This window comes from Neoarius graeffei, chromosome 13 (genome assembly GCF_027579695.1).
Source record: "Neoarius graeffei isolate fNeoGra1 chromosome 13, fNeoGra1.pri, whole genome shotgun sequence".
Classification (NCBI taxonomy): domain Eukaryota; kingdom Metazoa; phylum Chordata; class Actinopteri; order Siluriformes; family Ariidae; genus Neoarius; species Neoarius graeffei.
In genome coordinates, this window is record NC_083581.1 from 36,603,132 (window position 1) to 36,626,281 (window position 23,150).

Below are 23,150 nucleotides of genomic sequence, written 5' to 3' on the forward strand. Positions count from 1 at the left end.
TGGATCTCACTTATTTCTGGTGTCCTGCTTGTGATTCTACAATATATGCAAACATTTCACTCAATATTTTTTGGCCTCCAATTAGGACAGTCTGCTCTTGTGGTGTATTGTAGGCAGCCATGTATCACGAGCAACATCCAGAGGACGGAGGATCGTCCAAGGAGAACCGCATGGTCTACAGTGACTCAATGCCACGTCGAGTTGGCAGCTTCTACAGAGGTCAGTATGAGCTCACACACAGTCATACGCATCATTTTCTTTAAATCTCAATTCTAAAATGGTTCATTGTGTCCGATTCGGTTGTAGTGCCATCTCCTAGACCGGACAACACTTTCCATGAGGGAAGCGGGCAAAATATGAGCTCAGGGGTGAACATGGAGAGCAGCAGCCACACCAAACGCCAGCCCACTTACGACCCCTGGTGAGCTTTAACACACTGCAGTACTTTCTGTTTGGATGCATATATAGAGCATTAGAATGTTTTTCACTGGTCTATACAGATATTTTTTTTTAAAAAGTTCACCTTCCAAGTTGCTTATTCGGTTCTCAGCCAGTCTGAATGTAATTGTATTCATAGAGTTCAGAGATGATGACCAACATTACACCTTTAACCTGTGCTGACATTCGAAGCTTGCTGGGCTCGCCCCCAGTTGTATACGTCTGTAGTTATGCCTTTTTGTAGGCAGTGATATACAGTAGTTGACATTTATAAATATTCAAGATTCAAGAGTGATTCAAATATCATCGTGCTGTTTTTAGCTTATATACCAGCGCTGTTGAATTCTCAAATCTGATTGGTCAGAAAGTGTTGATTTGTTTTCTATGACACCAGTTCTGACTTTAATTCAAATCACAGGTTATGATTATTTTCCGATAACAATGAGCGTTTCATTCCTTACATACACCACTGCTAGTGTACTTATGCATTTCTCATTGGCTAATAATTGTGCATTATTAATTCCTTTAATCAAACAGGTAACGTGAATAACATTGATTAATTGATTATCTCATTACAGTGGCACCTGTCAAGGGGTGGGATATACAGTGCCTTGCAAAAGTATTCATCCCCCTCGGTGTTTCTCCTGTTTTGTCGCATTACAAGCTGGAATTAAAATGGATTTTTGGAGGGTTAGCACCATTTGATTTACACAACATTTTTATTGTGACGCAAACAATAATTAAGATGAAAAAAAAACAGAAATCTGGAGTGTGCATAAGTGTTCACCCCCTTTCATATGAAACCCCTAAATAAGAGCTGGTCCAGCCAATTCACTTCATAAGTCACATAATTAGTTGATTAAGATCCACCTGTATGCAATCAAAGTGTCACATGATCTGTCACGTGATGTCTGTATAAATCAACCTGTTCTGGAAGGACCCTGACTCTGCAACACTACTAAGCAAGCAACATGAAAACCAAGGAGCCTCCAAACAGGTCAGAGACAAACTTGTGGAGAAGTACAGATCAGGGTTGGGTTATAAAAAATATCCCAAATTTTGAATATCCCAACTGCAAAGATCCACAGCAGATATGGGAGTATCTGTCCATAGGACCACTTTAAGCTGTACACCCCACAGAGTGGGGCTTGATGGAAGAGTGGCCAGAAAAAAGCCATTGCTGAAGAAAACACGTTTGGAGTTTGCCCAACAGCATGCGGCAGACTCCCCAAACACATGGAAGAGCATTTTGTGGTCAAATGAGACAAAAATTGAACTTTTTGGCCATCATGGGAAATGCCGTGTGTGGCGCAAACCCAACACCCTGAGAACACCATTCCTACAATAAAGCATGGTGGTGGCAGCATCATGCTGTGGGGATGTTTTTCATCTGCAGGGACAGGAAAGCTGGTCAGGACTGAAGGAAAGATGGATGGCACTAAATACAGGGCAATTATGGAGGAAAACCTGTTTGAGTCGGCCAGAGGTTTGAGACTGGGACGAAGGTTCACGGTCTAGCAGGACAATGACCCTAAACATGCTGCTAATGCGATCATATCAATCGTCCCCCCTGGTCCTGTCCCGTCTCGTCTATGGAAGTCGGTGTCAGTAACTCAACACAATAACTCTGAACAATAATTTTTAATGTCATTAAGAAGCATGACAAACCATACAGTACTACCACAGAAGAAAAACAGCAGTACAACCTGATAACCTTCTTTGTCAGAACAAACTGGGTATCAACACTACAAATGAGTCACATACAGTATATACACACATACAGAACAGTCCTGCTGAATGTCTTACTCTCTTTCGTCCTGCTGTGCCTCTCCTGTCTGCTGGGAACCCATTTTCTTTATTCACATGAACAGTGTATAAAACCTAACTGCACCTACACTTGTACTGTAATTGTCTGTAGATCTTAGTGCTAATATGTACTACTTACTCTTTTAGCACCAAAAAAATGCCTGATGTCTGGCCCTTTTTTTTTCCTCATGTTTGGCCTACTGTCTCTGTGAATAAACTCAAACAGGGTACTCAGATGAAACTATGACTATCTTAAAAATAATACAAAAGGAATGTAAGTAAAAACAATAGAAAACATCCATGTACTAGGCTATTTTGCCTAGGCTAGCCTACTACCTGGCTCTTTTTATGTTGCCCCAGTCCCCAGAGGTTCTGATTGTAATTTTACATAGGCTTAGCTAGGCCTACACCAGAACTTCTTGTGCCTAATCACACACACAGGATGGCCCAATGTGCCAAATGAATTTCAGAAGGGCACAATTTATTCATGATAAAATGAGAATGGAAACATATGGAGTTCTTCTCCTTTGAAATGAGAATCGTTTCTATACCACACTGTAATAAGCTTGATTTAAATAGAGACTTAGCTTATCTTGCTAACTAACGTTGGTAACTAACGTTAACGTCCGTCCACTGTAGCCTTCTGGCCTCAGTGGGTAAGTAATTCAATGTATAAAGACGTGACCTGAAAGAACAAATGACTTTAATAAATGAAAGTTGTAAAATAACACATTTTCAACAGGCTAAAAGTTGGTTAGCAACTAACATTACCAATGCACGTCTTCTGCTGCAAACCACAGACTATATAAATTGCTGCAAACCCATGGACTGTATCTGATGAATCAATTGCTTCTAGCGCAGGGCTTTTCAAAGTGTGGGGCGCGTCTTCCCTAGGGGGCGCCAGAGTTCTTTGGGGGGGCGCAACGTGAGGAAAAATAAACCAGAATAAGTTACTATTGCGGACATTTAGCGAACTTCAGCTAGCCTTTGCCAGAGACAAAATGGATCAATTTTTAGTACCTAAAGCTACAGTGAGTGAGGAGACAGAGTCTGGGCCAAGCTAAAAAAGAAGGAAGTATGACCACGATTATTTAAAGTTTGGATTTTCATGGACTGGATCTGAAGATGCTCCACTGCCACAGTGTGTTGTCTGCCAAGAGGTGCTAGCTAACGATGCTATGAGATGTTTAAAATGTGTAAAACAAGATGTTTAAAAAAAGCACAGATGTTTAAAATATGTAAAAAAAAAAGATGTTTTCAAAAAGCACAGATGTTTAAAATGTGTAAAAAAAGATGTTTTAATAAAGCTCATATGTTTTAAATGTGTAAAAAAAGATGCTTTCAAAAAGCACAGATGTTTAAAATGTGTAAAAGAAAAAAATAAAAATGTGTACAACACCCATTTTTTAAAATACGAATGGAACATTAAGTATAGCAACAACAAAAATTGTAAGGGGGGGGGGGGGGGGGGGGCGCTGTTGTTTATTTGCTCTCTGCGGGGGGGCTGACTCTCCCACACTTTGAAAGCCCTGCTCTAGCACGTTCTAACGCTGCGGTGACTAAAAATGGTACGGTCCACAATAGGGGTGTCTGTCTGAAATCAATTTACATTAAAATGTTCCTACAATAAGAATGCCGAATGGGAGTTGGTTTGAATTATATATTCCTTTTCACAATATCAGAAAAAATATCAGACCCCCCCAAAACTTATATTTTTGTCTCTTTGGGGGGTACTGGGTCTTCATTGGGGGGTATAGTATCCCCCAGTACCCCCTGTAATTCGAACTATGCCTGTAGGCCTTTTAGGCAACTGAACCTCTCAAGTACACGATGAAGAGGCTATAATGAAAGGCAATAAAGACAAAGTAAACAAACTAATGATCAACAACCAGTATCATTCTTAAAAGTTTGTCCCCCTAGCTTTTCTTGTAGAAAAGTCATCAATTAGACTTGAAATATCCAATGAACGCAGAATGTCACTTTCAAGAGACATTAGAGACAGGTGATTCAATCTGCACTGGCCCATGGTGGATCTCAGTCTACTTTTAACCAATCCCAGTTTAGAAAAAGACCGCTCTCCACTGGCATTAGTCACAGGCAAAGTCAGAAAGAGTCGTAGGGCAATGTCAACATTTGGGAACACCGGCAGCAAGTTCCTCGTTCTCAAAACTTGCAGAAGAGATCTAGCAGAGGTGCCCTAGTTCTGCATTTCACTAACAAACTGTCTAAACTGCACAAGCTCTTCCACAAAATCTGCTTCCACATCACCAGAATATAGTTTCTGGAGCTCACAGGCATCCCTGCGGAGATCTGGCAAGGGCATGGACACGATGTTATTCAAAAATCCGAATGTTTGGTTAATTGTTTTGTAGGAATCATATCTCCGATCTAGTTCTGCAACGAGACGGTCAGTTATCGCAAGAAACACCCTAGTGTCATGATGACTTGCACTTGCCAGTTGGGTTTCATTAGGTTTAAAAAACCCTGTTAGTTTTGGTATATTCCTCAATAGAGCTTTGTCTTGTTGGGCTTTTTGCCGCTGCGCCTTGCGCTTTTGAGCACCGCTCTCGTATTTTCTGTCACACATGTTCACTGTTCAACTGTGGAGTAACGTCATGCATGACGTCTAACGTTTATATATGGAAGGCAGATTTGCCTCACCCAATCAGCGTACGTTTATTTAAATATTCATTTTGAGCCAATGAATATGAAGGTTTTTTTTTTTCTTTTGACCAATTGGGGGCCCCCCTGTGAGGCGGGGGGCGTGGGGGCCCCTAGGCTGAAGCCATATGAAGCCTGTGCGGTGATCCGGGCGTGTAAATGATCTGTTATTTTTGACACATTGTAGTGTGATCATACTGTTAAACACGCCTCGTAATATACTGAGTCACGTTCCTGGATTAGTAACATCTGCGGGTTGTGTATTTTTCATCAGGACAGGGCCCGAGGCACTGGATTTGGGTCCTCCAGAGCCAGCCAAAGAGAAGGAGAAGCAAGGCTTTTTCCGAGCAATAAAGAAGAAGAAGAAGAAATCTCAAGCGGTCAGTGTCAGCTCCTTGCATGGTGATGTGTTGCATGTCTGATCAGTGTGTACGTTGTACGTTGAGAGATTTTATATGCATTCCGTGGCATTTGTGTATATTCTGCATGTCCATGCCCGTGTTTGTGTGTATGTGTGTGTCAGTCTTGTCAGTCTTGTGCCTCTTGTATTCCAGGTGGATGCTGGAGAAGCCAGAGGTCCTGTGATGAAGAAATCTCTTTTTCCTCTGTCTAACTCAAAGCCTAGCTTTAAACATAACTCCTCAGTGAGAGTACTCCCTCTAGTGGCCACGCCCATGGTACAAACGCCCATTAATATACTGAATAATAACACACCTAACCGCTAACCCTGTGCCATTCACATTGCATGCTATTAACATTATTAATCCACATTTGACCAGGAATGATGACATGACGAGGTATTTGTGACTCTGTGGTTCACTTGATCCATGAGGTCTCCGTCATATAAGAGAAATTTGTATACTTGACAACTAAAAATGTTCACATGTACTTTCTGATTTAATGTGAATACAGTCAAACTAGTTATGTGTGAATAGCAGTTAAAGAAATGTGGTAACACTTTCTATGAAGGCTGTATGTATTATGATCGAGAATTACCGTTGAGAGCCATGTTTATAATGCATTTATAAATTCCGAACAGAATGCATTATAGGTAGTGTTCATAACGCTTTTGATATCTAAGTTAATTAAGAAATATTTTAAACACACAAAAGTATTAAATCAACAATATTTGTACTATTTTATTTCCTTACAATTTCATCAAGCCCAAAACTACACTGCAGTTATAGCAAGTAATTTAGAAAGTATATGATAGTGTGTGTATATAGTATTATAGTATATTATAGTGTGTTGGAAGGTTGTATTGTTTTTTGATAGTCTGTCTGGTGTAATTAATTTATTCAAGAAAATTAAATCAAGACAAGTATAATAATGTGGTATAAAAAAGATTCTTGCGATATCATGCGATGTGCCGGAAAACACTCAGGGACTTGCCGTTCTAGGAAAATAATCAATGGTGCGATGGAGCACAACATGAAGCAGAGTAATTTATTATTACATGGCTTTGTTGAATACTCGATTCTGATTGGTCAATGACGGCATTCTACAATCTGTTATTTCTGGATAACAGACTGTTGCTATGGACAACATCATAAGCGCAAGCAATAAAATATTTTTAAATCAATATTTTGTGTCAAATTACGTAAGTCGTGTCTTGCAAAAGTATTCATCCCCCCTGGTGTTTGTCCTGTTTTGTCGCATTACAAGCTGGAATTAAAATGGATATTTGGGGGGTTACGACCATTTGATTTACACAACATGCCTGCCACTTTAAAGGGGAAAATTGTTGTTTTATTGTGAAACAAACAATAATTAAGATGAAAAAAAAAAAAAAAACCAGAAATCTGGAGTGTGAATAAGTATTCACCACCTTTGTGTAAAACCCCTAAATAAGAGCTGGTCCAACCAATTCACTTCAAAAGTCACATAATTAGTTGATTAAGATCCACCTGTGTGCAATCAGAGTGTCACATGATCTGTCACATGATGTCTGTATAAATCAGCCTGTTCTGGAAGGACCCTGACTCTGCAACACTACTAAGCAAGCAACATGAAAACCAAGGAGCCTCCAAACAGGTCAGAGACAAAGTTGTGGAGAAGTATAGATCAGGGTTGGGTTATAAAAAATATTACAATCTTTGAATATCCCAGGGAGCACCATTAAATCCATTATAGCAAAATGGAAAGAATATGGCACCACTACAAACCTGACAAGAGAAGGCCGCCCACCAAAACTCACAGACCGGGCAAGGAGGGCATTAATCAGAGATGCAACAAAGACACCAAAGATAACACTGAAGGAGCTACAAAGATCCACAGTGGAGATGGGAGAATCTGTCCATAGGACCACTTTAAGCCATACACTTTATGGAAGAGTGGCCAGAAAAAAAGTCATTGCTTAAGAAACCACATTTGGAGTTTGCCCAACAGCATGTGGCAGACTCCCCAAACACACGGAAGAAGATTCTCTGGTCAAATGAGACTAAAATTGATCTTTTTGGCCATCATGGGAAATGCCATGTGTAGTGCAAACCCAACACTCTGAGAACACCATTCCTACAGTGAAGCATGGTGGTGGCAGCATCATGCTGTGGGGATGTTTTTCATCTGCAGGGACAGGAAAGCTGGTCAGGACTGAAGGAAAGATGGATGGCACTAAATACAGGGCAATTATGGAGGAAAACCTGTTTGAGTCGGCCAGAGGTTTGAGACTGGGACGAAGGTTCACGGTCTAGCAGGACAATGACCCTAAACATACTGCTAATGCGACACTGGAGTGGTTTAAAGGGAAACATTTGAATGTCTTGGAATGGCCTAATCAAAGCCCAGACCTTAATCCAGGTGAGAATCTATGGTATAACTTGAAGATTGCTGTACACCAACGCAACCCATCTAACTTGAAGGAGTTGGAGCAGTTTTGTCTTGAGGAATGGGCAAAAATCCCAGTGGCTAGATGTGCTAAGCTAATAGAGACATACCCCAAGAGACTTGGAGCTGTAATTGTAGCAAACGGTGGCTCTACAAAGTATTGACTTTGTGGGGGTGAATACTGATGCACACTCCAGATTTCTGTTTTTTTTTTTCATCTTAATTGTGTCACAATTAAACAACAAATTTCACCTTTAAAAAGTTGTAGCCATATTTTGTAATTCAAATGGTGCTCACCCCCCAAAAATCCATTTTAATTCCAGCTTGTAATGCGACAAAACAGGATAAACACCAAGGGGGATGAATACTTTTACAAGGCACTCTAAGTAGCTCTTTAGTAAGTGGGATAATACAGCGTAGAGGTCATTATTGTGAAATAAACACCTTCTGGGTCTATTTGGGAATAATGACCAGCTTGCTGTACATTATCCCTAACTTGGCACAAAGTTGATTATTTTTCAACTACAGCATGCATCTAAATATTTTTTTTCATATATTCCAAAACAATTTGCCAACATTTTTTATTTACTAAAGAATGATGTCACTTTTTAACTGTTTGTAGTTAAATTTACTATTGTGGTATGTGAAAGTTATTTCCTGTTATCATGTGGGTTATACCAGATTCTTACTGTTGCTTACAAAGTATTGATGCTGGAGACTCCATCCATGAATATTAAAAAAAGTCTCCTTAAAGAAAACTACACCAGAGCAATGATTAGTCATTTTTCTTATTAAATAACATTTCATCTTAGATGATATAACCCATACAAGTTAATGTGAATGGGATGTTACTACGAAAACAATAACATAACATCAGAAGGAGAGCGTGTTAATATAAACCTGTGATTTGAATTACAGTTGCACTGCTGTTAGAGCTGCTGTTATTGAATGATTATTCACCGATATTCACTGAGCCTGAGGCGGATAATTATTTTAGTATAAATACACAGGTGATTATTTAAAAAAATAAAAATCGTATTTTAAAAAATCGTTTATTTCAAACTTTAAAAGCAGCATGCAAATGTAATATCGGCACGGCACAAAATTGTGTCACTTACAGTGGTGCTTGAAAGTTTGTGAACCCTTTAGAATTTTCCATATTTCTGCATAAATATGACCTAAAACATCATCAGATTTTCACACAAGTCCTAAAAGTAGATAAAGAGAACCCAGTTAAACAAATGAGACAAAAATATTATACTCGGGTCATTTATTTATTGAGGAAAATGATCCAGTATTACATATCTGTCAGTGGCAAAAGTATGCGAACCTCTAGGATTAGCAGTTAATTTGAAGGTGAAATTTGAGTCAGGTGTTTTCAATCAATGGGATGACAATCAGGTGCAAGTGGGCACCCTGTTTTATTTAAAGAACAGGGATCTATCAAAGTCTGATCTTCACAACACATTTGTGGAAGTGTATCATGGCACAAACAAAGGAGATTTCTGAAGACCTCAGAAAAAGCGTTGTTGATGCTCATCAGGCTGGAAAAGGTTACAAAACCATCTCTAAAGAGTTTGGACTCCACCAATCCACAGTCAGACAGATTGTGTACAAATGGAGGAAATTCAAGACCATTGTTACCCTCCCGAGGAGTGGTCGACCAACAAAAATCACTCCAAGAGCAAGGCATGTAATAGTCAGTGAGGTCACAAAGGACCCCGGGGTAACTTCTAAGCAACTGAAGGCCTCTCTCACATTGGCTAATGTCAGTGTTCATGAGTCCACCATCAGGAGAACACTGAACAACAATGGTGTGCATGGCAGGGTTGGAAGGAGAAAGCCACTGCTCTCCAAAAAGAACATTGCTGCTCGTCTGCAGTGTGCTCAAGATCACGTGGACAAGCCAGAAGGCTATTGGAAAAATGTTTTGTGGACGGATGAGACCAAAATAGAACTTTTTTGGTTTAAATGAGAAGCGTTGTCTTTGGAGAAAGGAAAACACTGCATTCCAGCATAAGAACCTTATCCCATCTGTGAAACATTGTGGTGGTAGTATCATGGTTTGGGCCTGTTTTGCTGCATCTGGGCCAGGACGGCTTGCCATCATTGATGGAACAATGAATTCTGAATTATACCAGTGAATTCTAAAGGAAAATGTCAGGATATCTGTCCTTCAGCTGAATCTCAAGAGAAGGTGGGTCATGCAGCAAGACAACGACCCTAAGCACACAACTCGTTCTATCAAAGAACGGTTAAAGAAGAATAAAATTAATGTTCTGGAATGGCCAAGTCAAAGTCCTGACCTTAATCCAGTGGAAATGTTGTGGAAGGACCTGAAGCGAGCAGTTCATGTGAGGAAATCCACCAACATCCCAGAGTTGAAGCTGTTCTGTACGAGGAATGGGCTAAAATTCCTCCAAGCCGGTGTGCAGGACTGATCAACAGTTACCGGAAACGTTTAATTGCAGTTATTGCTGCACAAGGGGGTCACACCAGATACTGAAAGCAAAGGTTCACATACTTTTGCCACTCACAGATACGTAATATTGGATCATTTTCCTCAATAAATAAATGACCAAGTATAATATTTTTGTCTCATGTGTTTAACTGGGTTCTCTTTATCTACTTTTAGGACTTGTGTGAAAATCTGATGATGTTTTAGGTCATATTTATGCAGAAATATAGAAAATTCTAAAGGGTTCACAAACTTTCAAGCACCACTGTATCTATGCCAAGCCACATAAAATAGTTTGTTTTGAAATCGATAAAATAAATCACAGTTCTACCTTACCTTTGAATAGTTTTCGACGAAAATTCGTAGCATCGTTAGTGCTTTTAGGAACAGCATTATCTTTCATAATCTGTAATTCTTCCTCACTTACAGTGACAAAGCGATCGGCCGCCATTTTGCCGCGTCACTCGAGGTGATTATCGAGAAATAGTCTGAATTTCTCAACCAATCAGCGCACGCGATTTCCTATAAATCACCTGCGTATTTATACTAAAGAAAATTAACCACTTTCCAATCAGAATGGAGAATTCAGCAGCGCTGTGGTATAATAGTTCATAATGCATAATAAAGTATGAAATCGCTATAAAGTGTAATACCTTTGTGCCTCACAATTGCATTATAACAGGATGTAAATATGACCTTCATAGAAAGTGTTGTCTTTAAGAAAGTTTTATTGTGCACTAACAGACCTCATAGATCTGGTGTTTTATGGGGCACACGATGTTGATGATGATGATGATGATGATCAGTAGGTACAGCATATATAAAGAGACATGTCACAACATGTCTAAATGTTGGACCAGTTTGATTTATATTTCTCTGTTGCCGAAACGTCGAGCTTTATGGGGAAAAGAGTTCCCTAGGAGAGAGGAAGGCCACTTGTATCAAAATGAAAGATACTGTTATTTCATATATTCATAATATCAGCATGAACATCTTCCAGAATTGTATGAATATAGTATGAAAATAACTGAAGTAAGCTGTACGCAGACTTCACAGTTTATCAGATATATCACATTTATAGGTCACTTTGTATTTGAAAAATATTATTGAGTAGAGATGCATATCGGGTATTGATCTGACACCATGTTTATTTATTTGTGGTCCTACTGATAAAAAAACGATCCGACATGAAATGACAATGACCTCGACATAATTTGAAACTAACAGTCAAAGCAAAGCAACCTGTGCGCTGTGAAAATATTGAGAGGATATTACTAGCTACTACAGCATCTTCCTGGAGTTCAAGTTAGAGGTCTGCGCGGGACAGAATTTTCAGTCCCGCTCCCGCATTGTGCAGTCCCGCTCCCGCAAAGAATTACGATTTTCAGTCCTGCTCCCGCCCGCGCCTGCCATATTTTGTCCCGCTCCCGGCCGTAAATCCCACATGATGCAGACGTTTGCGTTATTTCTCACAAAAGTTCCTGTCATTGGCTTGGGGAATTAAACATGCTGAGCTTAGCTGAGCTCTCCACTGACCGATCCTTCATTTATTGTAAGTTTATTGTTTAGACTCTGACATTCTGCTGACACATTCCAGGTTGAGTGCTGCATGCGCTCATGATTGACAGCTCTCGCTTTGATTGACAGCTCTCGCTTTGCGCACTCGCACTCCCACTTCCGAGTCTGTGGCGTTATGATTCCAACCGCGATTTCATTCTTCTCTCATATGAAGTGCTGTGCAACCACAACCAGCTCCTCAGATTATACACTGTCTATTTCTAGCTTTAAATTGAACAATCTGTGCGATACACAGTCCTTTTTAATACTAGTTAATACTTTTTAATACTTTTTTAAATACTTTTTAATACTTAGGACTAATACTCTTGACTTTTTAATGGTAAATGTACCTCTTTTTAAAGCAGCACTTACTTCTGAAGCACTGTGAGCTTCACTAGAGGAGCTCTGCTCTTCTGCCATGATCGGAGATCTCAAACACGGAAGAACGGAAAGGAATCGGAAACGTACACGAGATTAGACCACATCCGCAAATTTAGGCATCTTAAAATGTTTTTATTAATGCCAAATAAAATATCCAGCACAAATTATATACGATAAACATAAATTAATAATTTATACATTTTATTTTAAACACGTTTTTAGTTAGCGGGACTGCAGCTTATCACCTCTCCCGCCCGCGCCTGCATTGTGCACTCCCCTGTGTATCAGTGACTTAGTATCTTCAAGAGAAACCTGAGCACGAGGAGTTTATTACTAGCAGCTCATGGAAGCAACCATTATAAATTGAGCTACATGTTCTGTGACGTCACTGATTGCTTAATACGGTAATACGTTCGTTCTTTATTTTGGTATCATTTCGGTGTCACGTCCTTCTCTACCCCATCTATCATTGGAAAGTGATCACCATTTTCAAGTTGGATATTTTTCATATTTTTGGCTTGTGGACTGTTTCTCATTCCAACAGGGACACTGAATTGTTTCATAACCCTTGCTGCTGGTATATACACACTCCTTCTAGCACCTCACACACTACTGTGTCAGTGTTACTGTTGTACTGAGAATTTGGTTCCAACACCCAAATACAATCGGATCTGTTGGTGGCACACTATCAAGTGACCTATATTGAACTGATAAATCTTCTAGACCTTCACTAGACCAATTGACAGATAGCTTGTCCTCTCTCCTGGTGGCATTAGCAGGCTTGTCTCTGGTCAGGGGTTCAACAATTGAGCGATTATGACACTTATCCATCATTGTTCAGGTCCTGAATGAGGGACCAGATCAGGTGGTGGTACAGAAGTCGTCCCGGGGCTTCGGGCAACAGAGCAGCAGCAGACACCGGACACGCAGTCGAGACCGGGAGAGGAGTCGAGAGCGGGAACAGGAGCAGGAGAGAGACAGAGACGAGTGGCCAGCCGAGAGGCTCGCCGAACCCCACTCTCAGGTACTTCAGAGAGAGAGAGAGAGAGGGAGAGAGAATGCTTACCTCTGATTCAAACTCCTCCCAGTTTTCTGTAAATTGGATTAGCAGCGTTTTTACTGTCCATCCTGGACAGGTTTCTTCATTTGTAATGGGATTAGATTTGTGTCAAACGTCAGACTGATTTCAAGAAAACTGGTGCTAAAGATAGACTAATTAAAAAACAAACAATGACTAAGTCCCCCCTTATAAAAAAGAAATATACTTCAAGTTCATCTTATTAAGTATACTTAAGTAAAGTTAAAGTATATTTCCTTAAGTATACTTTTGTGTACCAAGTATACTGATATCAATGTACTTACAGTATACTTGTAAGTAAACTAATCTAATACTTCTTGGGACTAAAGTGGCCCACTTTTAGTTTATAAAAAGTATACTTTAAGTCTAAGAGAAGTCAACTTTGAGTATACAACTAGTATTTTTTATTTTGTACTGCAAGTATACCACAAGTAAACATATACTAATAGTTTACTTGTTTTATACTTCTAGTCCACTTTTTAGTTTGATAAAGTATACTTTGTACTTTTGGTTACAAAAGTACAAAGTATACTTTAGTAAACTAAAAGTTTACTAAAGTAAACTTTAGGTTTACTCGTTGCACACTTCTAGTCCACTTTTTAGTTTATAAAAGTATACTTTATAGCATATTGGAAATATACTATTAGTTACTGGTTATATATATCTAGTCCACTTTTTAGTTTTGAAGTATACTGCAATTACTCTTCTAGGTACGCTATTAGTTTTCTAGCCCTAACCCTTACCTCATGCACACTACCAGTAGACAACTTAAGTGTTTTGTACTTTAAGTTACAATGAAGTTATAAAGGTAAGAATGTACGGTAGGTTTAAAAGATGGGATTTAAAACATGCTGCCGCATATCACAAAGAAGCCAATATGTGTGAAAAAGAAGTATTTTATAGGCTACTATCAAAAGGATAAGCACAACTACAGGGCAAGTACACTTAAACATAAGACACAAATATTTTAATACTTTTAAGTATATCTTGATCAAAAGTTTAAGTATAAGCTTAATATTTTTTATCTAGATTATCTTTATTTCTAATTTTTTTGGTGTGTGTGTGTGTAATCTTTATCTGTTTTTTTACAAGTAAGGTGAGGGAGAAACGGCATTTTGATTCTCCTATACTGTATGTCCTGGATATATAGTGAATTGACAATAAAGAATCTTTGAATCTTGAATCTTAATTTACTTAGACTTTTCGATATACTTTTCAGTATAAGCCAAGTATGCTTATATGTAACTTTATTAAGTATATCTCTGATAAGTAAATAAAAAGTAAACTGAAAGCGTACTCTCTTATTTTTAGTTTAAAAGAAGTATACTAGACGCACACTTAAATAAACTTCTTTTTTGTAAGGGCCATATTAGGTTAGATATTTGAACAATTAGATTTGGCAAATTTGAGAGAAATCTAATCCCATATATTTGTCTTATTCTGTTTTACATCTCAAATACCTGGGGTTGATAGCTGTCATGTGATAGGGGAGATAAGGTTGTGGTTGGAATCAGCTAAATTAGGATAGAAAATTAGGTAAAATCCCAAATTTCTACAATCCAGTCAACTGATACACATGGTCAGTTTGGTGTTTTCCCTATTCCATTCTCCTGATCCTCATCCACTACTTTAATCTTGATGGATTCCCATATTTCTCCTTGGGGATCAATAAAGTAGATCCGTCCAGCCTCCCTCCGCCCACCCACACCGCCTGGTCAAAAAAAAGTCGCCATTTGGATTTAAATAAGCAAATACATAAGAGCCTTTGATTGGATCATTACTACAGTGATTAATGTTTCAGCTGGCAACAATTCTTTTAACCCTAACTGATGCAGTGAGTAGCTTCTCATTTATTTAACAAACATGTCAGAAGACGCATCCCATGCTCAAAAGGTTACTGTGTTTCAGAAGGGTCAAATTATTGCAAAGAAAACAAAGCAAAGAAAAAAGAAACTAAGAAGATTGCTGAAATAACTGGAATTGGGTCAGAGATCACGTCAACGCTTGGTGAAGCTGAATCATAATAAATCATAGAACTCATATCTATGTTTAATAGTGAAATTAAGAGCATTTCCACACACACACACAATGTGATGAGAACTCGCTAAAGGACTAAACAGCTGCATGGTCATAAGAAAACCACTTGTTAGTGACGCTAATAGGAAGAAAAGGAGCATTGGACTGTGGATCAATGGAAAAAAAGGTCATGTGGTTTGATAAGTCCAGATTGACCCGATTCCTGAGTGATGGACGTATCAGGGTAAGAAGGGAAGTGCATGACGCGATGAACCCATCATGCATAGTGTCCACTGCACAAGCGTCTGGAGGCAGCGTGATGATCTGGGTTTGCTTCAGTTAGTCAGGTTGAGGCTCAGCAATGTTATGTGGCAATAAACCGAAGTCAGCTGATGACCTGAATGTACTGAATGACCAGGTTATCATCACGTCAATGGATTTTTTATTCCCTGATGGCACAGACATAAAATTAGGGCTCAAACTGTTAGGGTTTTGCTGGGATTCAAACCCAGGTTGTTGGTGTGATAATCCAGCAAACCCCCACTAGGCCACCAGGGGGATGACTCAAGTACAGAGGCATGAGGCGAAAGTAGAGTATCAAAAAAAAAGTTTATTTACACTATTTACAATCCAATGGAAAAAACAAAAAGAAAATCCAGAAGCTCAGAAGATAAACCAAAATAAAAATATCCAAAGGTAAAATGTCCAAAAACAAAAGGAAAGGCAAAATGCTGAACGCTCAGAAGATCAAAAAAGTCCAAAGAAAGCAAAAATATCAAAAACACAAGGGCACAGGCAAGATACGTCGGACAGAGGAAACTAGCACTAGACAGCATAGCATAAAGACTCCGTGACAAGGGAACAAACAGAGGGGTATTTATACACAAACTAATTAAGGAACAGGGCGGGGCAGGAAACAGGCAATCAAGACAAACACAAAACACAGTGGCGGCCTTTAGAGGCCAAAACAAACATGACAAGATAAACATAACAGCGGCCTCTAGAGGCCAAAACAGTCCCAGTCCTAACAGGACCCCCCCCCCGGAGCGTCTCCTGACGTTCCCAGGGCGATCCGGATGGGCCGAATGGAAGTCCCGACAAAGTCCTTTATCTAAAATGTCCCGGGCGGGGACCCAACAGCGTTCCTCAGGGCCATAGCCCTCCCAGTCTACCAGATATTGAAGCCCGCCGCGGACCCGGCGGGAATCAAGCAGGCGATGCACAGTGAACACAGTCTGACCCTGGAAGATGCGGGGGGGTGGGGGATTCCTAGGGGCAGGGGCATATGTGGACGTCAGTACGGGTCGCAACAGGGAAACATGGAATGTGGTGTTGATCCTCAGATTCCGGGGCAACTGGAGCCGGTAGGCGACAGGGTTCACCCTGCGCACCACCTTGAAGGGGCCAATGTAGCGAGGAGCAAGCTTGCGGTTCTCCACCCGCAGCGGAAGGTCCTTGGTGGACAGCCAAACTCGCTGCCCAGGGCGGAAAGCGTGGGCAGGTCTTCTATGGCGGTTGGCCTGAGTCTGGTTGGTTCTGGAGGTCTGGATGAGGGTCCTCCTGACCTTGCTCCAGGTCTTGCAACACCATCTCACATATTGGTTGACCGAGGGCACCCCCGCGTCCTCCTCCTGGTCCGGGAACAGAGGTGGCTGGAACCCAAATTTGCACTGGAATGGCGACAGCTTGGTAGCCGATGACGGCAGGGTGTTGTGGGCGTACTCTGCCCATGGCAGCCAGGTGCTCCACGATGTCGGGTTATCCATGGCCAGGCCTCGCAGGGTGGTTTCCAGGTCCTGGTTGAGCCTCTCCGTCTGGCCATTGGACTGTGGGTGGAACCCAGAGGAGAGGCTGGCAGTGGCTCCGATGAGCTTGCAAAACCCATGCCACACTCGGGAGGAGAACTGGGGCCCCCGGTCAGAAACGATATCCTGTGGGAGACCAAAGACTCGGAAGACGTGATTGAACATTAGTTTAGCTGTTTCAAGGGCAGAAGGGAGCTTGCACAGTGGTATAAAGCGGCAGGCCTTGGAGAATCTGTCAACTATGACCAAAATGACAGTGTTACCTTGTGACTCAGGGAGACCCGTGATGAAGTCAACTGCCACATGGGACCAGGGACACCAGGGAATGGTCAGAGGATGCAGGAGGCCCTGGGGATGCTGTCGTGGGTTCTTGCTTCTGGTGCACACCTCGCAGGAAAGGACGAATGGCCTTACTTCCTTCTCCATGCTTGGCCACCAGAAGCGTCTTCTCAAAAAGTCCAGGGTCCTTCGAGCTCCCGGGTGGGCGGTGAGAGGGGACGAGTGACCCCACTGGAGAACCTTGGCCCGGGCTTGATGTGGGACGTACAAGAGGCCCGGTGGCCCCGTCCCAGGACCGGGGTCCTGGCGTTGGGCTCGTCGGACGGCCTCCTCAATACCCCAGCGGACAGGGGCCACAATCCGGGACACAGGGATAATAGACAATAGGCCCAACTTTGCTCTCCCTGTTGGTGGGAGCGAACAGCCTGGAAAGTGCATCAGGTTTGGTGTTTTTGGAGCCGGGGCGGTATGATAGGGTAAAGTCGAACCGACTAAAAAACAAGGCCCACCTAGCCTGTCGTGGATTGAGTCTCTTTGCTTGCTGGAGGTACTCCAGGTTCTTGTGGTCCGTCCAGACCAAAAATGGATGTTGTGCTCCCTCCAGCCAGTGCCTCCACTCCTCAAGGGCCAGTTTAACTGCTAGCAGTTCTCGATCCCTCACGTCATACCGGGACTCTGCAGAACTCAGGCGGTGGGAGACGTATGCGCAGGGGTGCAACCTTCCTTCCGAGCATTGAGAGAGGACCGCGCCGACGCTGCTGTCCAAGGCGTCTACCTCGACGATGAAGGGTTGTGAAGGGTGCTTGAGGTCTTTGAATGCCTTTTCCGCCTGAGGAGACCAGACATACGATCCACCTGTCCCTTTGGTGAGGTCCGATATGGGCGCTGCTACAGAACTAAAGTTCCTGATAAACTTGCGGTAGAAGTTTGCAAATCCTAAGAACCGCTGAACCTCTTTGACGGACTTGGGGGTGGGCCAGTCCCGGACGGCCAGGGTCTTGGCTGGATCCATCTGGAGTTGGCCTGTCCGTACAATAAAACCCAGAAAGGAGACCTCGGGAACATGAAATTCGCATTTCTGGGCCTTAGCGAACAGATTGTTCTGTAGCAGCCTCTGGAGAACCTGGCGGACATGGTGGCGGTGCTCCTGCACGGTCTTGGAAAAGATTAGGATGTCGTCGAGGTAGACAAAAACGTACTGGTTAATCATGTCCCTCAAGACATCATTGATTAGGCCCTGAAAAACAGCTGGTGCGTTGGTGAGTCCGAAGGGCAGCACCTGGTACTCGTAGTGCCCAGACGGGGTGTTAAAGGCAGTCTTCCACTCGTCTCCCTGTCGGATACGGATGAGGTGGTATGCGTTCCGTAAGTCCAATTTGGTGAAGACAGTGGCGCCTTGGAGCAGATCGAACGCTGTGGACATCAGCGGAAGGGGATAGCGGTTGCGTACAGTGATCTTGTTCAGACCCCTGTAATCAATACATGGCCGGAGCCCCCCATCCTTCTTGCCGACAAAGAAGAAGCCGGCACCAGCGGGTGAGGTGGAGGGTCGAATGAACCCAGAGGCCAAGGCGTCCTTGATGTACTCCTCCATGGCCTTGCGTTCTGGCTGAGAGAGGGAAAACAGTCTGCCACGAGGAGGGGTAGTCCCAGGGAGCAAGTCGATGGCACAGTCGTAGGCACGGTGCGGAGGAAGAACGGCGGCCCTGTTCTTGCTGAAAACTTCCTTGAGATCCCAGTACTCTGTGGGAACTTGAGATAACTCGGTGAGATCAGGAGGCTCGGCAGGAGACACAGGAGAGCTAGAGAGCAGACAAGAGGCATAGCAAGCAGGACCCCACTCCACAACCTGGCTAGTGACCCAGTCTATACGAGGGTTGTGGCAGGTGAGCCAAGGAAGACCTAGAATAACTGGGAACTCTGGTGAAGGAATCAGGTGCAGGGATATTTCTTCCTTGTGACCTTGAGACTGGAGGAAGACTGGAGAAGTTACTTGGGTGACTCTTCCGTCACCTAAGGCTTGGCCATCCAGGGCAGACACAGACAGTGGGACTTCAAGAGGAGCAGTCGGGACATTGATACTTTGGGCGAAGTGAACATCCATAAAGTTTCCAGCCTCCCCGGAGTCTAACAAGGCTTGACAAGAGTGGACGGACTCACCCCAGGAGATGGAGACCGGGATGTAGACTCCTTGGCCAGGGAGTTCAGGAGAGAGGGTAGGCCCCATCACAACCCTCCCTCGGCTGGACGGGGCGGTCCTTTTCCCGAGAGCTCGGGACATGATGCTCGGAAATGGCCAGGCTTGCCACAGTAGATGCAGCACTTGTCCCTCCTTCTGCGCTCCCTCTCAGCTGCGGAGAGACGAGTACGGCCAACTTGCATGGGCTCTGGACAGTCACTGGAGGAGGTAGACAGGCTCCAGGTCGAGGCAGTGAGGCCGGGGAAGCTCAGGACTCGGCGGCGCTCTCTAATCCTGTTGTCAAGACGAGTAGAATGTGAGATCAGAGTTTCGAGGTCACTTGGGCATCCGATAGAGGCCAGGCCGTCTTTGATGGGGTCAGACAAACCATGGTAAAAGGCTGAAACCAGGGCTGCTTCGTTCCATCCGCTGACTGCTGCGAGCGTCCGGAACGCGATGGCGTAGTCCGCGACGCTTCCTTCTTGCCGGATGGACATGAGCTTCCTGGCTGCATCTTTACTGGTGTCTGCCTGATCGAAGACACGAAGCATCTCCCCCATAAACAACTTGAAATCAGAGCACTCGGGTCCCTGTCTCTGCCAAATGGCCGTTGCCCAAGCTCATGCCTTACCAGCTAACAAGGTTATCACAAAGGCAATCTTGTGGCGATCCGTAGTGTAGGTGGTAGGCTGAAGCTCAAAGGTGAGTTGGCACTGGGTAAGGAACTCCCGGCACTCACCGTGCTTGCCGTCATACCTCTGTGGTGCAGGAAGGCTGGGTTCATGAGGTGAAGGAGACAGTGTGGCGGGAGGCACTGGAGCGGGAGCAGATGGTGGAGCAGGAGCCGGATCAGGATGAGGAGATGCGGGCAGAGGAGTCAGCTAAACCAAAATAAAAATATCCAAAGGTAAAATGTCCAAAAACAAAAGGAAAGGCAAAATGCTGAACGCTCAGAAGATCAAAAAGGTACAAAGTCCAAAGAAAGCAAAAATATCAAAAACACAAGGGCACAGGCAAGATACGTGGGACAGAGGAAACTAGCACTAGACAGCATAGCATTAAAGACTCCGTGGCAAGGGAACAAACAGAGGGGTATTTATACACAAACTAATTAAGAAACAGGGCGGGGCAGGAAACAGGCAATCAAGACAAACACAAAACACAGTGGCGGGGGGGCGTCGTGGCTCAGGTGGTTAAGGCGCTATACCATGAATGCGGGCGACCCGGGTTCGATTCTGGCCCGAGGTCATTTCCCAATCCCTTCCCGTCTCTCTCTCTCCCGCTCATTTCCTGTCTCTACACTGTCCTATCCAATAAAGGTGCAAAAAGCCCAAAAAAATATCTTAAAAAAAAAAAAAAAACACACAGTGGCGGCCTTTAGAGGCCAAAACAAACATGACAAGATAAACATAACAGCGGCCTCTAGAGGCCAAAACAGTCCCAGTCCTAACACAAACTGTGAAAGAGTGGTTCAGGAAGCATGAGGAATCATTCTCACACATGAATTGGCCACCACAGAGTCCTGACCTTAACCCCATTGAAAGTCTTTGGGATGCTGCAGAAGACTTTACAGAGGGGCTTGACTCTCCAGTCCTCAATGCAAGAGTTCAGTGAAAAATTAATGCAACTTTGAATGAAAACAAATGTTGTGATGTTGCATAAGGTTGTTGAAACAATGCGGTTACAGATGTGTGCTATCCATCCTTCTGTTCATCCATTCCTTTATCTATCAACCTATCCTTCCATCCAACAGTCAATCCATCCATCCATCCATCCATATATTTTGTATAATTTGCTGACTCTACCTTGCTCTTTTCTCTTAGAACCAGCCTCTCAGGTCTCTTCGCAAGCTTCTTCATCTCCCTGCTTCATCCTCCTCCAGCAAACCCACTACACCAGACCTGCGTTTCCCCCACGGCAACCCCGCCTCCAAAGGAGGAAGCTTTGTGGAGTCACGGGGCCACGTTGGAGGAGGAGGAGCTGGAGGACCGACTCAGCCCATGTCCCGCCAGGCCACGTATCCTCATGCCAGTCAGCTGGAATCCACGTGGCATTCGGCGGCTCTGGGACGAGCTGAGGGAAACCCATACCCAGAGCAGCTGTCATCCAAAGCAGGCCAGAACGGGCACGGCTTCGTCCGCTCATCACGCTCACGCTTGCCAAACCTCAATGACCTGAAAGAGACTGCACTTTAAACTAAGCCTGTTTCTCAAATACGGCGCCATCTTGAGGGCTGGAGGGCTAGACAGAGCAAACACTGAAGGACACTGCTCTTTTCATGAACAATAAGGGTAGGCCTAGACATGTCTTAATCTTTTTTTTTAATCTTCCATATTTAATAGAATTTGTACTATTATTTATGTACTTATTGTATTTTTTGTTATTGGAGAAATATGATTGAAATGAACATATATAAATATATATCTTGTTAAGTATAAGATGTATAATAATTCTAGTTATATTATTCTGCATATAGTAATTCTTATATTTGGTTAAGAATGTCAAATGTTTGTGTATGAAATCTAAGTTTATAAAGAGGTAAGAATATCATTACAATGCACATCACAACTTTATGTTACATTTCTAAAATTATTCAGTGGATTTTACACAGGAGGCAAGAGTCAGACGCTTTCAGACCCTCGTCTGTGAAGATCTGTTAGCGAATAAAATGCAAGAAGTAACATTTATCAAAGCTTTTACAAGCGTTGTAGGGCCAACACATACCAAATTCATCATACAGTGCTATTTCACCATCTGCTGGCCACAGTTATCCACTACACACAATGACAAACAGTTTGCATAAGCAAAATAAATAAATAAATAAATAAATAAACAAATATATAAATAGAATAAAAATAATAATAATAATTTTTAAAAGAAGAAAGCAAAATTGCTGCAGGCATGCAGCATGTTCTCATGTGTAAAAGCCAGATGCCATTTGTATATTCTCAGGTTTGGTGTTATATAAACACTGTAAATATTATTTTATCGCAATATTTTAAGACCAACACAGGAAAAAAAATAGTTTTTAAATTTCAGTTTAGAGATAAACATTTAATATATGAATATGTGTGGGGGAAACAAAAATAACAAAACAGATTACTGCAATATGTAAAAAAAATTATAATAATAAATACATTAATTAATTAATTAATTAATTAATCACCACCACATCATCACAAAAGATTTACTTTGAATAGGTTGCCAATATTTAACCCACAATAGAGTTTGCTATTGGTAGTAGGTAAAGAGAGGGAAACCATGTTTCACAGGGGTGGACAAATCATAAATTCATTAGAGAGCACCCGTGTGCTGCCCAGTCCCATGATTTGGTTGGCCAGAAACCTAATTATCTAGGCTACACATGATAACCTACAACCCCAATTCCAAAAAAGTTGAAACACTGTGTAAACTGTGTAAATAAAAACAGAATGCAATAATTTACAAATCATGGAAATCCTATGTTTCATTGAAAACAGTACAAAGACAACATATCAAATGTTGAACCTGAGAAATGTTGTTTTTTTGAAAAATATATGCTCATTTTGAATTTGATGTCAGCAATACGTTTCCAAAAAGTTGGCACAGGGGCATGTTTACCACTGTGTTGCATCACCTCTACTTTCAACAACACTCTGTAAATGTTTGGGAACTGAGAAGACCAAA

The 23,150-nt window shown here is 42.3% G+C and overlaps 1 protein-coding gene across 3 annotated transcripts in view; it reads left to right on the forward strand.

The window, feature by feature from the left end:
- The window catches only part of LOC132896664 (cyclin-dependent kinase-like 5), a 201,651-nt gene extending 179,729 nt beyond the window's left edge, over positions 1–21,922 (forward strand). For 2 of the 3 annotated variants that reach the window (XM_060937649.1, XM_060937650.1), the window contains exons 13-18: positions 114–219; positions 307–421; positions 5,180–5,285; positions 5,460–5,582; positions 12,969–13,151; positions 21,308–21,922. In XM_060937649.1, the coding sequence (XP_060793632.1) occupies positions 114–219; positions 307–421; positions 5,180–5,285; positions 5,460–5,582; positions 12,969–13,151; positions 21,308–21,679 (1,005 nt within the window). In that variant the 3' untranslated portion in view covers positions 21,680–21,922. The remainder of the gene's footprint in view (positions 1–113; positions 220–306; positions 422–5,179; positions 5,286–5,459; positions 5,583–12,968; positions 13,152–21,307) is intronic. The other variant, XM_060937651.1, reaches the window with a different exon arrangement.
- Positions 21,923–23,150: the final 1,228 nt, after the last annotated feature.